Genomic DNA, 13,550 nt, shown 5'->3' on the forward strand with positions numbered 1-13,550 from the left:
TAATAATATTAAGAAGAGGTTCTGAGATTACAGGGAATACATCTTTTAAGAGCTTAGTTGGTATTGGATCTAACATGCATGTTGTGGCTTTTGATGTTTCAATAAGTTTTGTTAGTTCTTCGTGACAGCAAAGGATTGAAGTTGCATGTGAGGAAAATTATGAGACACTGTTTTCCAATTTATAAGTCCAATTTTATTTACGATTATTTCAATTTTATAAGTAAAGAACTTCATGTAGTCATTACTATTGTGCTGCGACGGAATATCTGGTTCAGTCGAGGATTTATTCCTAAACAATTGAGCCACAGTACTGAATAAACACCTTGGATTGTTGTGGCTATTTTCTATGAGTTTACTAAAATATGCTGACCTTGTAGCTTTTATTGCCTGTCTGTAGCTACGTACACTATCCTTCCATACACCGCGAAATACCTCTAATTTTGTATTCTTCCACTTACAATCCATTTTCTGAGCTGTTCTCTTGACAGCATGAGTGTGATCATTGTACCATGGTGCAGGGCTTTTTTCTTTGATTTTTCTTCTTTAATTTCCTGTTATTTCATCAAGTTCTTCTAGACTTTGGGGATAACTGAGTGTGTGAGATAGATCTGGAAGATTATTAGTGAAGCTATCTTTAGTGGTCAGAAGAATTGCTCTGCCTGAACAATAACATGGTGTAGATTGAGTAACATTAGCTGATCACGGCATACAAGAGATGAGATAATGATCTGAGATGTCATCGTTCTGCTGTAGAATTTCTATAGTATCAACATCAACTCCATATGACAGAATTAAATCTAGCAAATGATTATGGCAATGACTTGGTCCTGTCATATTTTGTCTGATTTCAAGCAAGTTGAGAATATTGATAAATGCTAATTCCAATGTGCAAAGGCAAAAGACGACAGAGATTTATTTTTGCAATTAAAATTTTTTACTGGTTCATAGATATATCACAAATAAAAATACAACATATATACATTGAATCACATTTAACCACCACTATTACCCCTACCCAATCAATCACCTCACCTAACCCCCAACAAACACCCCTGTGGTCACAAATAGGAATATACAGAAGAAAAAAAGAAAATATAATAATCATGTATAATTAAAACTAAATCACTCACTCCACAAGAGTCCCCCCAAAACACTAAGTAGTTGCCCCATTTCCTGTCAAACAAATTCCAAAACCCCAGCCTTCTGCTTGGCCCCTCCGTGAAAGCAGCCACCCTCCCCATCTCCGCACACCACTCTGAGAACGAGGGTGCTCCATCTGACTTCCATTCCCTTAAAATAACCTGCCTACCAATCATCACACAGGTTAAAACAAATTTTTTTATGTACTTATCCTCCAAATGTATGACTTCCCCATCTCCCAAACTACAGAGTCTGGGGCAGAACGAGATTTAAGTGTTCAACACCTCACATACAAAACTTTGCACCTTCAACCAAAATTCTTGAATCTTACGATACCCCCAAAAAACATGGGTTGTGTCTCCATCTTCTGAACGGCAGCAGGAGGGTGTGTCCTTAAGACCAAGCCTGTACAATTTAGAAGCCAATAAAATTTGTTAAATCTTAAATTGCATAAGGTGCACCCTTGCATCTCTAGATGCAGACTTGATGTTTTTAAGAATTGTAGCCCACACTCCCTCCTCCAAAAACAAATGTAAATCTTCCTCCCATAATCTTTTGAGAGAGTTTAAAGCTCCATCCCTCAGACTCTGGATTAGCAGGGAGTAATACATGCAAGAATTTCCTTTTCAATACAAAACCAGGGAGGGACTCTCTCAGGTGGAAGCGAGCTATGAGCCAAATGTCCTAGACAGAATGCATAATAATAAAACAAAATCTTGGGTAGGCCTAACCCACCTTTATTAATCGGCCTAAATTATTGAAATTTAACCTGGAACAATTACCATTTCCAATGAAGGAAATGAATATGCTATAAATTTGCTTGAAATAAGAGAGGGGGACATCTACAGGGAGAGATCGTAACAGGTATTACAGGTATCAGGTATCATTTTAATAACATTAATCTTCCCAATCATCGATAAATGTAATGAAGCCCACCTGTCCTAATCATTCGAAAACCTTTTTATTAAGGGATAAAAATGAACTGACTAAATCAGACAAATTTGCTGGGAATAAAATTCCCAAATACCTAATGCCCTGTGTGGGCCACTGGAAGGCCATTAATGGACAGTATGCGGTCAAAGCTAAAGCTTCAGATTTAGACCAGTTTACTTTTTATCCTGAGAACTTGAATAATTCTGTGGAGGCAAGGCATAGATCTAGTAGTCAGAGACTAATTATAAAATATCATCTGCGTAAAGCACAAGCTTATGCGCCACACCTCCCGCAATCACTCAATGGGTTGGGGATTCCAAGCTAAACAATACAGACGAAACCTAACACACAACACCTGGTGCAGAAGACCACCTAATCCAAAAAGAGGACTGGGCCCTGTCTGAGGAAAGAATGGGACCTGGATGTTCATGGAAATCTTTCTTAGAAAGCCTTTAAAAGTGGATGGTTTACTATCAACTTAAAAAGGTGTATGACTGACAGGAAATCTTTGCTGCATATTTGACTATGAATAATCTCAAAGTAATGTTCATGCTTCACGCATATGTTTGACTGTAAGTAACAGGTTACATTATATAAGCACATTACCTTCTAACTAATAACATTTATATTTTACATATATAAGGGTTGAATAGTCTACTGACCACTCTGTTAATCAAGGGATTGTTTACAACTGCTAAAAACGTGCCATCAGTGACACGGCTGCAAAACTAAATTGTGTGTACTATTACTAATAACAGGGTCAACTATTTAGAAGGCTCAATTTGAGACCGACTTGGACAGGTGCCAAGCACAATGTTCACATAATGTGTGCAAGAGGAGTTATGTCATTTTCAACATGACACTTAACAGAGACTCCATTGAAATCACTTTATTTAAACAACAATACTCTACAGTTTGACTTGTTAATTCAGCAAAGGTGACAAAAACTGAAGACAGAATTTACAAAATGTATAAAAGGCCTAGTAATTTCCTTCAGCCTGTCAGCATTGCACATACGTATAGTTTATAAACTTCACTGAGAGCTGAAAAGTACATGAAAGTGTGCATATACTGTCAAAAACTGTAAAAAGTAGAAACAATCTCTAAAGAAAACATATCAGCTGCTGAATTAAACATAACGGCAAAGTAGTCCTAGCAGATAATCAAAAGTTTACATTTTTAAAAAGAGCACATACGTTCATGTATCCAAGAAACAAAGATGTTACAAAATTTTAAAAGAATTATGAGGAAAACTAGAGAAGGACTAAATCCTCAGGTGGCCTTTTCTTCTTCCAAATGGCTAGCCGTCTACAAAAGGTTTGACACTCCACTTGATTTCTCCTTAGGGTGCCATGCTTCCTACCAAAGAGAACAGAGGGGCAACAGGTATATAGATTTGATGAACATGCCGAATACATAACATTAAAACATAATTAAAAAAAAAATAATGTCACCTGTTTCCCCCCTTCTGTTTATTTTGCACCTGCAATAAAAATACTTTTAATGTCTGTTTCTTTTAAATGTTGACACAAATTAAACAGTGACTAAACAGAGCACACTCACCTCTGGCTGCCTCTGCATCAAGTCCCACTGGCCTAAGGAGCAAATGAAAAGATAACAAAGACAACAAATTAAAAGTTGGTAGCTTCACAAACAGCACAGAAATTAAGAGAATGGATTGTGATATCTGATTAATGATCTGGATTAACATGTTGTGCAACACACATGGGAACCATTTGAAAACTTACTTTGATTTGTTCCCTTTGCAGCGACATTTCCGGCCTATAGAAGCAAGCCAGAAGTTACATCACAAACATTGGAGGTTTATCGATTTACAATTTAAATGCATTCACATGCATTTAGATGTGGCATTAAAAATAACTGAAATATAATTATCCAATGATGTGTATGAGGTTATCATTCTCTTATTGGTCATTTACATCTCTAACAGGGGATCCTCATTAATAATTGGAGGCCGGTGGAGGGAGAGTAACGTTGTCAAAAAACGAAACAAATCACATGTACATAAGTATTCACAACCTTTGCCATGACATTCAAAATTGAGCTCAGGTACATCCTGTTTCTACTGATCATCCAACTTGATTGGTGTCCACCTGTGGTAATTTCAGTTGATTGGACATGATTTAGAAAGGCACACACCTGTCTAATATAAGATCCCACAGTTAACAGTGCATGTCTGAGCACAAACCAAGCCATTAAGTCCAAGGAATTGTCTGTAGACCTCCGAGACAGGATTGTATCGAGGTACAGATCTGGGGAAGTGTAAAGAAAAATTTCTGCAGCATTGAAGGTCCCAATGAGCACAGTGGCCTCCATCATCTGTAAATGGAAGATTGGAACCACCAGGACTCTTCCTAGATCGGGGGAGAAGGCCGTTAGTCAGGGAGGTGACCAAGAACCCGATGGTCACTCTGACAGAGCTCCAGCATTACTCTGTTGAGAGAGGAGAACCTTCCAGAATAACAACCATCTCTGCAGCACTCCACCAATCAGGCCTGTACGGTAAAGTGGCCAGACGGAGGCCACTCCTCAGTAAAAGGCACATGACAGCCCGCCAGGAGTTTGCCAAAAGGCACCTGAAAGACTCTCAGACCATGAGAAACAAAATTATCTGGTCTGATGAATCAAAGATTGAACTCTTCTGCCTCAATGGCAAGCGTCATGTCTGGAGGAAACCAGGTGCCGCTCATCACCTAGCCAATACCATCCCAACAGTGAAGCATGGTGGTTGCAGTATCATGCTGTGGGGATGTTTTTCAGCAGCAGGAACTGGGAGACTAGTCAGGATCGAGGGAAAGATAAATGCAGCGATGTACAGAGACATCCTTGATGAAAACATGCTCCACAGCACTCTGGACCTCAGACTGGAGCAAAGGTTCATCTTCCAACAGGACAATGACCCTAAGAACACAGCCAAGAAAACAAAGGAGTGGCTACAGGACAACTCTCTGAATGTCCTTGAGTGGACCAGCCAGAGCCCAGACTTGCACCTGATAGAACATCTCTGGAGAGATCTGAAAATGGCTGTGCACCGACGCTCCCCATTCAACCTGATGGAGCTTGAGAGGTCCTGCAAAGAAGAATGGGAGAAACTGCCCAAAAATAGGTGTGCCAAGCTTTTAGCATCATACACAAAAACTTGAGGCTCTAATTGGTGCCAAAGGTGCTTCAACAAAGTATTGAGCAAAGGCTGTGAATACTTATGTACATGTGATTTTTGTTTTTTTCTTCGTTTTTTTTTTTTTATTTATAAATTTGCAAAGATTTCAAACAAACTTCTTTCAAGTTGTCATTTTGGGGTATTGTTTGTAGAATTTTGAGGAAAATAATGAATTTAATCCATTTTGGAATAAGGCTGTAACATAACAAAATGTGGAAAAGTGAAGCGCTGTGAATACTTTCCGGATGCACTGTACACAATTGAATCTTAAGGATCTATTGTGTACCTTTTAAGGCATATTTATAGGTTTTGTTTCTCTGGGAACAAAATAATTTACTTTTATTGTCTCCTTAATAGTAAAAATATGTCCCCAAAACAAGGGTACCATTCCAGTGCTTTGTACTTTAAGCGGTACCCTTTATCTGAGAGTGGCCCTGTTTGATGAAATGTTCTTTTTTCACAATCAATGTGATACAGGTTCAGCTAATGTCACACACTATAAGCCATTCTTAAATGAACGCTTCTCCATGTTTCTCATGGCAAACATCAGGACAAATAACTCACATGTGGATCAATGCACAGATTAACGTACATGACCCACAACAATTCACAGAGCACAGTACACAGATGGCTTGGCACTCACTGATAATGAGAAAGATCCCCATCAGGAAGAGTATGACAGCAAAGATCATACCACCAATCCTCAGAGATTCATAATCTGAAAGGAAGATAAACAGAAGATGCACTAGTTAAGACTACACAAACAAATCATGTTTACATTGTGTCAGCATAAGACTTCACAAATAAAATTAAACTTATGTGGAATCTTTATTCCTATTTGCAATTAAAAGTCCTGGCAAAACTAAAAAATACAATGTTACATTATGAGAAAATAGTGTACACATTCAGAGAGACACACAAATCAGCCCTTATGAGTGTTATGGCCAACATAATATACACAAACTATAAAGATCTACAGAGCATATTTAAAAAGCACAATTAATGCTGAAAGAACATTCTGAGAGGCAGGAAATCTAATTCATTTTTTAAAATGTAGTTTGCTTGTGATAGTTTCAAGGAATCTGGAATTTCAATAGTAAAAGGGACAGATCTTACACAAGTACAAATGGAAAGTTAATTTGGGTAATTCTGGGGTATACATCAGAGTCTGTACTTTACAGAAGCTTAGCCTTGGGGTGATTGTTTTCCATTTATTTTGGAAAAACAGAAGAGGAAACGCAAATCCCTCTGACTTCCCAGATGTTTCCTGAGAAGGGTGATGCACATTCTGCCCCTTGAAAACCCTTGCTAATACATTTCTCAGCATACTAACGGAAAAATACAGTGCAGCTGTAACACTCATTACAGGACTCCAAGCTCACAATAAACAAAGAAATACAAATGCCTCATTGAGTAGTAGCAATAATCTCCATACTAGCATTTTTTCTCATTCAGATTTATGAGGTCAACCAAGAGAATCAATTAATACATACAATTACATATAATATCTAGGCATAGAGTAGTATATTACATCTACTCACCATAATGAAATGGCTTGTCATACTCTGGTGGGAGAAAAAAAAAAGAATAAAAAACTCAGAGCTACAGATAAGAAATTAAGAGAAATTTGACAATTATAACAAGAACAATCTAGTGCCTCAGGTATAATATTATCTGCATATCTGCATAAAACAAGCCATTTCTTATATACAAATGGCCTACGGACTAGGTGAAACCCTATGGAATGTATTGTAAGAGGATAAAAGCTTACTGCCTGGTGACTCCATAAACATTTTTCCACAACCACTGTGAACTAAAAGCTTGTAATGTTAACAAAAGAAAAAAAAAATTTCAAGACACTAAAGATTAAACCTGTGTTGACTGGTCTAGCCTCGCTAAAACAGGTTAATAAGCCACTTGGACATTTTGTTAACGCAAAAGTGATTCTATACTATAAGATCCTTACCGTGAATTTCATCCATTGTGGAAGCTGGGGGAGGGAGGGAGAGAGAACACAACAAGAATTACTTCAACTGTTGTCCAACCAACAAACGACCATTTGGTTTATATCAGCCGAACTATTAAGGCTACTGTATTAGATTATGTTCTAGGTTTAAGTGTGTTCAAATGGGAAATCTTGAGCGTGCAATTTAGAATCATACAACTGTTAATAAACTGTGTTTCTAAAACAACTATCTATAAAACTGCTTTGTCAAGATTCCAGTTCACTTCCAGCAAAATGTACACTATTGTTGCACATTACATCTCAAGAGGAAATATGCTTGGACACAGACACGCACAAGTACGTGTACATACACACACGTGCAAAGACAGACAAAGTACTTAGTTTATTGCAGCAAGAGCAGCGTGAAAGAAAACACGTTAAGTGCATGTACACACAGGCTTCTTGGAATACAACAGAGTGCAATGGGCCGATAAAACATTTTAGAGCCAAGCATAGCAACAAAAGAATTCCATATTTCATTTAGCATTTTGCATGACTTTGAGGGCTGGAAAACACAAATGTTCGATTCTCTGACATTTCCAGGTTTTCTATGACCATGGGAACCCTGAATCAGTACAACAATTCAAATATTACAGCACAGTAACTTCATACGTACACTGAGTTTCCTCAAGGCCTCATATGCAAATAAGGAAAAGAGAAAAGCAATATCAACCCAATGACTCCAACTAGGAAACTAAACAATGATACCAGTAATTTTTCTTAAAGAAAATAACAGCTAAGTTTCCCCACAATTAAAGTATTTTATTTCAGTTGTTGCCATGCAATGTGTTATACACTATTTGAGTACGCTCCAATCGAGACAAGAGTGTGAGCTGCCAATTCAGACATGGAGGTGCTTGAATAGCCATCAGATATTGACCCCATCTCATCCTGCCTTCCAAGCCCTGTAGCCGCCCACATTTGTAAATCTTTTCCCAACCATTCCATGAGCCTTTTTTCAGTCTAAGGTGTGAGCGATTTGTGCTGAACGTGTTTCAGGAAGCTTTTGGTAAAAGTTGGGGCATAATTGCGTACATTTTAACACTACATTTTTCATATATACACTCACCTAAAGGATTATTAGGAACACCATACTAATACTGTGTTTGACCCCCTTTCGCCTTCAGAACTGCCTTAATTCTACGTGGCATTGATTCAACAAGGTGCTGAAAGCATTCTTTAGAAATGTTGGCCCATATTGATAGGATAGCATCTTGCAGTTGATGGAGATTTGCAGGATGCACATCCAGGGCACGAAGCTCCCGTTCCACCACATCCCAAAGATGCTCTATTGGGTTGAGATCTGGTGACTGTGGGGGCCATTTTAGTACAGTGAACTCATTGTCATGTTCAAGAAACCAATTTGAAATGATTCGAGCTTTGTGACATGGTGCATTATCCTGCTGGAAGTAGCCATCAGAGGATGGGTACATGGTGGCCATAAAGGGATGGACATGGTCAGAAACAATGCTCAGGTAGGCTGTGGCATTTAAACGATGCCAAATTGGCACTGAGGGGCCTAAAGTGTGCCTAGAAAACATCCCCCACACCATTACACCACCACCAGCCTGCACAGTGGTAACAAGGCATGATGGATCCATGTTCTCATTCTGTTTACGCCAAATTCTGACTCTACCATCTGAATGTCTCAACAGAAATCGAGACTCATCAGACCAGGCAACATTTTTCCAGTCTTCAACTGTCCAATTTTGGTGAGCTCTTGCAAATTGTAGCCTCTTTTTCCTATTTGTAGTGGAGATGAGTGGTACCCGGTGGGGTCTTCTGCTGTTGTAGCCCATCCGCCTCAAGGTTGTGCGTGTTGTGACTTCACAAATGCTTTGCTGCATACCTCGGTTGTAACGAGTGGTTATTTCAGGCAAAGTTGCTCTTCTATCAGCTTGAATCAGTCAGCCCATTCTCCTCTGACCTCTAGCATCAACAAGGCATTTTCGCCCACAGGACTGCTGCATACTGGATGTTCTTCCCTTTTCACACCATTCTTTGTAAACCCTAGAAATGGTTGTGCATGAAAATACCAGTAACTGAGCAGATTGTGAAATACTCAGACAGGCCCGTCTGGCACCAACAACCATGCCACGCTCAAAGTTGCTTAAATCACCTTTCTTTCCCATTCTGACATTCAGTTTGGAGTTCAGGAGATTGTCTTGACCAGGACCACACCCCTAGATGCATTGAAGCAACTGCCATGTGATTGGTTGATTAGATAATTGCATTAATGAGAAATTGAACAGGTGTTCCTAATAATCCTTTAGGTGAGTGTAAATGATAACACAAAATTAAGACATTAAATTGGCAGCCCCAGAAAACTTTTCATATTTTGTCATTTTGATGTTTGAACAAAACCTCTTCGCAAAGACTTTTAACAAAAACGTTACTTTCAATTATGTCACCGTATTAGGTAACAAAATCTGATCAATGGAATGATAATAGCCCTTCCTGTTTTTGAAAAGCCAAAACAGATTTTTCGAGGGGGTTGCTCTCTGTAAACAACAATGAAGGCATCGCTCCAAATTTCCCATTAGACATTATGAATGGTCTGACTGTAAGACTTTGGTTATCCGTAATGATTTCTAGCCCTCTCGCTCTCCCTCATCCCTTTCAAAAACAAATGACAAAGCTTGGCTCAAATACTTCATAACATTCCTGTGTGGCGGAAAAACAAACATTTATTTTCGTTCATGTATGTATTTATGTGAGTATATGCATGCCTGTTTGTGTGTGTCAATGTGCTTAAATGTGTGGTCAAATGTTTGTGTTGGCTACACCACAAGAGTCTGAGAATGCAGCAAATCTCCCAGCAAATCTAAGAAATCCAAAGGGTTTAGCGAAGTTCACAGTACTGAAAATCTTTTAAAATAAGTGCACAAATTGTATTAGAAAACATTGTAAAAGCTATCATTATTAACATTGTCCAAGGTCAATCAATCTACAAAGTATCATTGTCAAAACTTCCTCCAAATGGAATCACAGAACTGCATGTACCAAGGTTAGGTACAATATGAGCTGTATTGGCACACAAAGAAAAAAGTCTCAAGCCTTGTGGTGCTAGAGTAGTGTTACTTCATGAACTTTTCCAAAAACCCTTCAGGGAAAGGTGTAATCGTAAGTGATTGGTTGAAGCAAAAACACGACACCGTGGAACCACTCTGAAATCATTTAAGTGTGCTAAAAAACATGTAGAGCTAAAATAGCACAAATTGTTCTGCATTGTCCAATTTTTCAGAAGCAGAGAAAAGGGAAAAAGGCAATCAATTTTCTGCATTGTCAAACACAAACAAACAAGCCTTGCCATAAACAGCGTGAGACAGAAGCACAGACAACTCTAAATCCTGCTCATTTTTAATCAATCACTCAACGAAACATGTCTCTAGCCCTCTACACACTTACCTGGCATTTCCCTGCCAAAAGCTGATCCTGCACACATACACATACAGGCCAATTCACCAAAGTGTTCATGTATAAAGGAGAGTCTGTGCAGAATGGCCAATACAATAACATTTCTGCTGAAACTTTGTGTATCAGTTTGTTTGACTACATTCTTCAACTGAGAAAAGCAGTGTTAAAATTCTCTCTTTAAACCTACAGCTGTTTAAAAAAATATAAAACAAACATTTCAGAAAAGAAAAGAAGAATATCTGCTTTTTTTAACAGAGCTATAGATTTCACTTTGCATTTTCTAAGTGTAAACAAAAAAATTAAGCAAATAAATAAAAGTTGACAGCACTCACCCAGAGCTGGTGCTAAATAGGACAACAGCACAGCAGTGACAGAAAGTTCCATCTTGTCTGAAAAACAGAAAACTGTGTGTGAGAGAGACACTTGGGCAGTCTTGAATCCCTGTAGAATTTCACATGCATACATCAGTTCTTGTGGGATGCTTAATAAACCTTACACTGTCAATCCAACTTGCCTTACAACACTTGAAATTTGTTTTTAATACGTCAAAAAAATAAATTTTATGTTGAAGGAATCTTATGAACTACTACCACAAACATTCCAGAATTCAAGTCCTGGCAGATTGACTCAACATTCTTGCAGCAAATGCTCCCTTTTGCACAATGTTCAGGCAATATTAGAACAACTGAAAATTCTGATGGAGCATTCACATGCCATTTCTATGAACTGAAAATAACCTGCACAAAAAGATCAATTTCATATCTTACACAGGTTTCTAAGAACAGCAAAGGGCTCTATTTTTGGAGGAGCACCTAAAAACGGTGGGATACAGAGCCCTGGCACATGGCTGTGAGGAGTTATGGGGTGTGGTGTTTCAGATGATATTTGGTCAATGGGTAACAAACATAAGTGGATGTGTTTTAGTTGCACCTCAAATAAACCAGCAGCAATTTGCATATCTCTTGATAATGCTGCAATGGAAAATCACTAATATGTAGTTCTCAATGTATAACGTAAATATACAACCATATGGTCTGATCAGTGATTGGATACTCCAACTAATCTTGGTGAATTCGGTTAACTTCAATTCAGTCTTGTTCTGCATTCCACATATTTTTGTGTACAGAATAGCCACAGTAAAATACACTTATTTAACAGCTGCGCCATAGGAACAATCTTCCATATAATACAATTCAAGGAGGAGTCCCAAATGCTCTTTAAAATTATGTGGGACACACATACACAAACCCCTCCCCCATTATAACCCACTTTCTAAACATTTCACTTGTGGTCACTGGAAAGCTTTCTTCCCAATTAACATAAAAATCCTACTTCACATTACACATGCTTTCTCCTACATGATTAAAAACATGCAAGCAGCAGCTATGCCAAACTTTCAAGGAATTGTAATGTGATATGTATGGTCACGTTTCCTAGCTGCCAATATCATCAAAACTACATTCTTCTGGCGTTAAAGAAGGCAGCAATAGTTGATACAATTAATAAAAATTGCGAAAAAGCATTCATGTGTATAAAATGCACGTTATATTTAAATCACACGCTTTGTGTGCGCACCGACTGCAATAACAAATATCTCTTGCAGAAAAGTTTTATAAAGACAGCCATGTAGTTAGCTCCCTGGTTTACATATAGTTAAGTCATAGTTTGAGGAATATGCAGGTTATTCAAAAAAAAAAATAATAATAATAATAAAATGTAAACCGCACAAGGTCTTACCAGTTCGTAACTGCTCGACGCCAGAAAAAAATCCGGTTTTTAGTGAGGCAAATCAGAAGTGCTGAGAAAAATCTCGACGATACTATGTATTCTGTGAAAATTCTAAATAATAAGTGATGTACTTGCAAAAGTCTAATATTTTCACAAGTGGGGTTTTAAAAAGCTAATCCGTCCACCCCAAGCGACGCGTTGTCATAGTTGTGTACATTTTCTGATGTTCGAACGCGCGCCCGTGTAGCGGCCTGAGACTCCTCCTCCACTTTTTCCACGAAGCTCGTTACAAGTCCTGTTGCTTCAAATCCTAGAAAACGGTAGTAAATCAATTTAAGTAGAAAATCTTAAAATTTAGTCTGTTGAAGATCTTGTGCTCTGAGGTACAAATAACGATAATGATTGCCTGTTATTTGTTTACAAGCCTCTCCCGAAATTCCACAAATTCCAGCAAATAATGTTGTTGCGTAATACCAAGGAGGTTAAGCAAAATATACCGATTGCTTGTCTGAAACTCGTTTTTCTTTCTGTAGCGAGTGTGTGTGGCATCACGTCTTATGTCACATTTGAACAAAAAATTACAGTGCACGTTACAGTAATTTATATTTTTTTATATACATTTTATTAATGCATTATTTTAAAAACCACTGCATTTGTGATAAACAGACTGCTGTTTTGTCTCTTTAGTAAACAGGTTTAAAAATGAAAGCAGAGAAAAAATGGTAACCAACACTCATTATTATATTGAGGCTACCTGTGCATAATCAAACTCACAAGGCTATTGAATAGTGGTACTCATGGTGGCGCCATTTGACTAGTGTGAATCCGTGAGATAATTTAATAGACTAATGAATGTGCTTACGCTCCTTCAACACGGAGATGCAGCAAATCGCGCTGTATGGTGTCTACCAGAGATTATTTAGCAGAGACAGGGCACTTATATTTACACGTGTAACGGGGCGGCGGGAACTAAATCAACACTCAAGACTTTAATTATAACATGACGTCAAACTGGAACATAATAACAGACCAAGAACACAGCTCCGTGTGTATGTGTCTCTCCGGCATCCCCAGCCTCCCTCTCTCTCTCTCTCTCTCTCTCTCTCGGCATGACTGTAAACAATACAGTATTGCCAAAGCAGAGGT

At 38.2% G+C, this 13,550-nt stretch overlaps 1 protein-coding gene across 1 annotated transcript; it reads right to left on the reverse strand.

Annotated features, from left to right (window-relative positions):
• Positions 1 to 1,028: 1,028 nt before the first annotated feature.
• On the reverse strand, positions 1,029 to 11,524 carry LOC127658236 (FXYD domain-containing ion transport regulator 6-like). Its single transcript, XM_052147426.1, has 10 exons — positions 11,444 to 11,524; positions 11,009 to 11,065; positions 10,668 to 10,694; positions 7,221 to 7,244; positions 6,796 to 6,819; positions 5,898 to 5,972; positions 3,822 to 3,855; positions 3,637 to 3,668; positions 3,528 to 3,556; positions 1,029 to 3,432 (listed from the first exon to the last, which is right to left on the reverse strand). The coding sequence occupies exons 2-9, from the start codon at positions 11,058 to 11,060 to the stop codon at positions 3,546 to 3,548; spliced, it is 279 nt and encodes a 92-aa protein (XP_052003386.1). The 5' UTR covers positions 11,061 to 11,065; positions 11,444 to 11,524; the 3' UTR covers positions 1,029 to 3,432; positions 3,528 to 3,545.
• Between the last annotated feature and the right edge of the window lie 2,026 nt (positions 11,525 to 13,550).

This window comes from Xyrauchen texanus, chromosome 17 (genome assembly GCF_025860055.1).
Source record: "Xyrauchen texanus isolate HMW12.3.18 chromosome 17, RBS_HiC_50CHRs, whole genome shotgun sequence".
NCBI classification, from domain to species: domain Eukaryota; kingdom Metazoa; phylum Chordata; class Actinopteri; order Cypriniformes; family Catostomidae; genus Xyrauchen; species Xyrauchen texanus.

Excerpts from the sequence above, each read along its gene's own strand:
- LOC127658236 (XM_052147426.1), bottom strand. The coding sequence starts at position 11,060 with ATGGAACTTTCTGTCACTGCTGTGCTGTTGTCCTATTTAGCACCAGCT. Across the intron at positions 10,695-11,008 it reads CTATTTAGCACCAGCTCTGG|GATCAGCTTTTGGCAGGGAA; the intron begins GTGAGTGCTGTC and ends GTATGTGTGCAG. Across the intron at positions 6,820-7,220 it reads CACAATGGATGAAATTCACG|AGTATGACAAGCCATTTCAT; the intron begins GTAAGGATCTTA and ends TTCTCCCACCAG.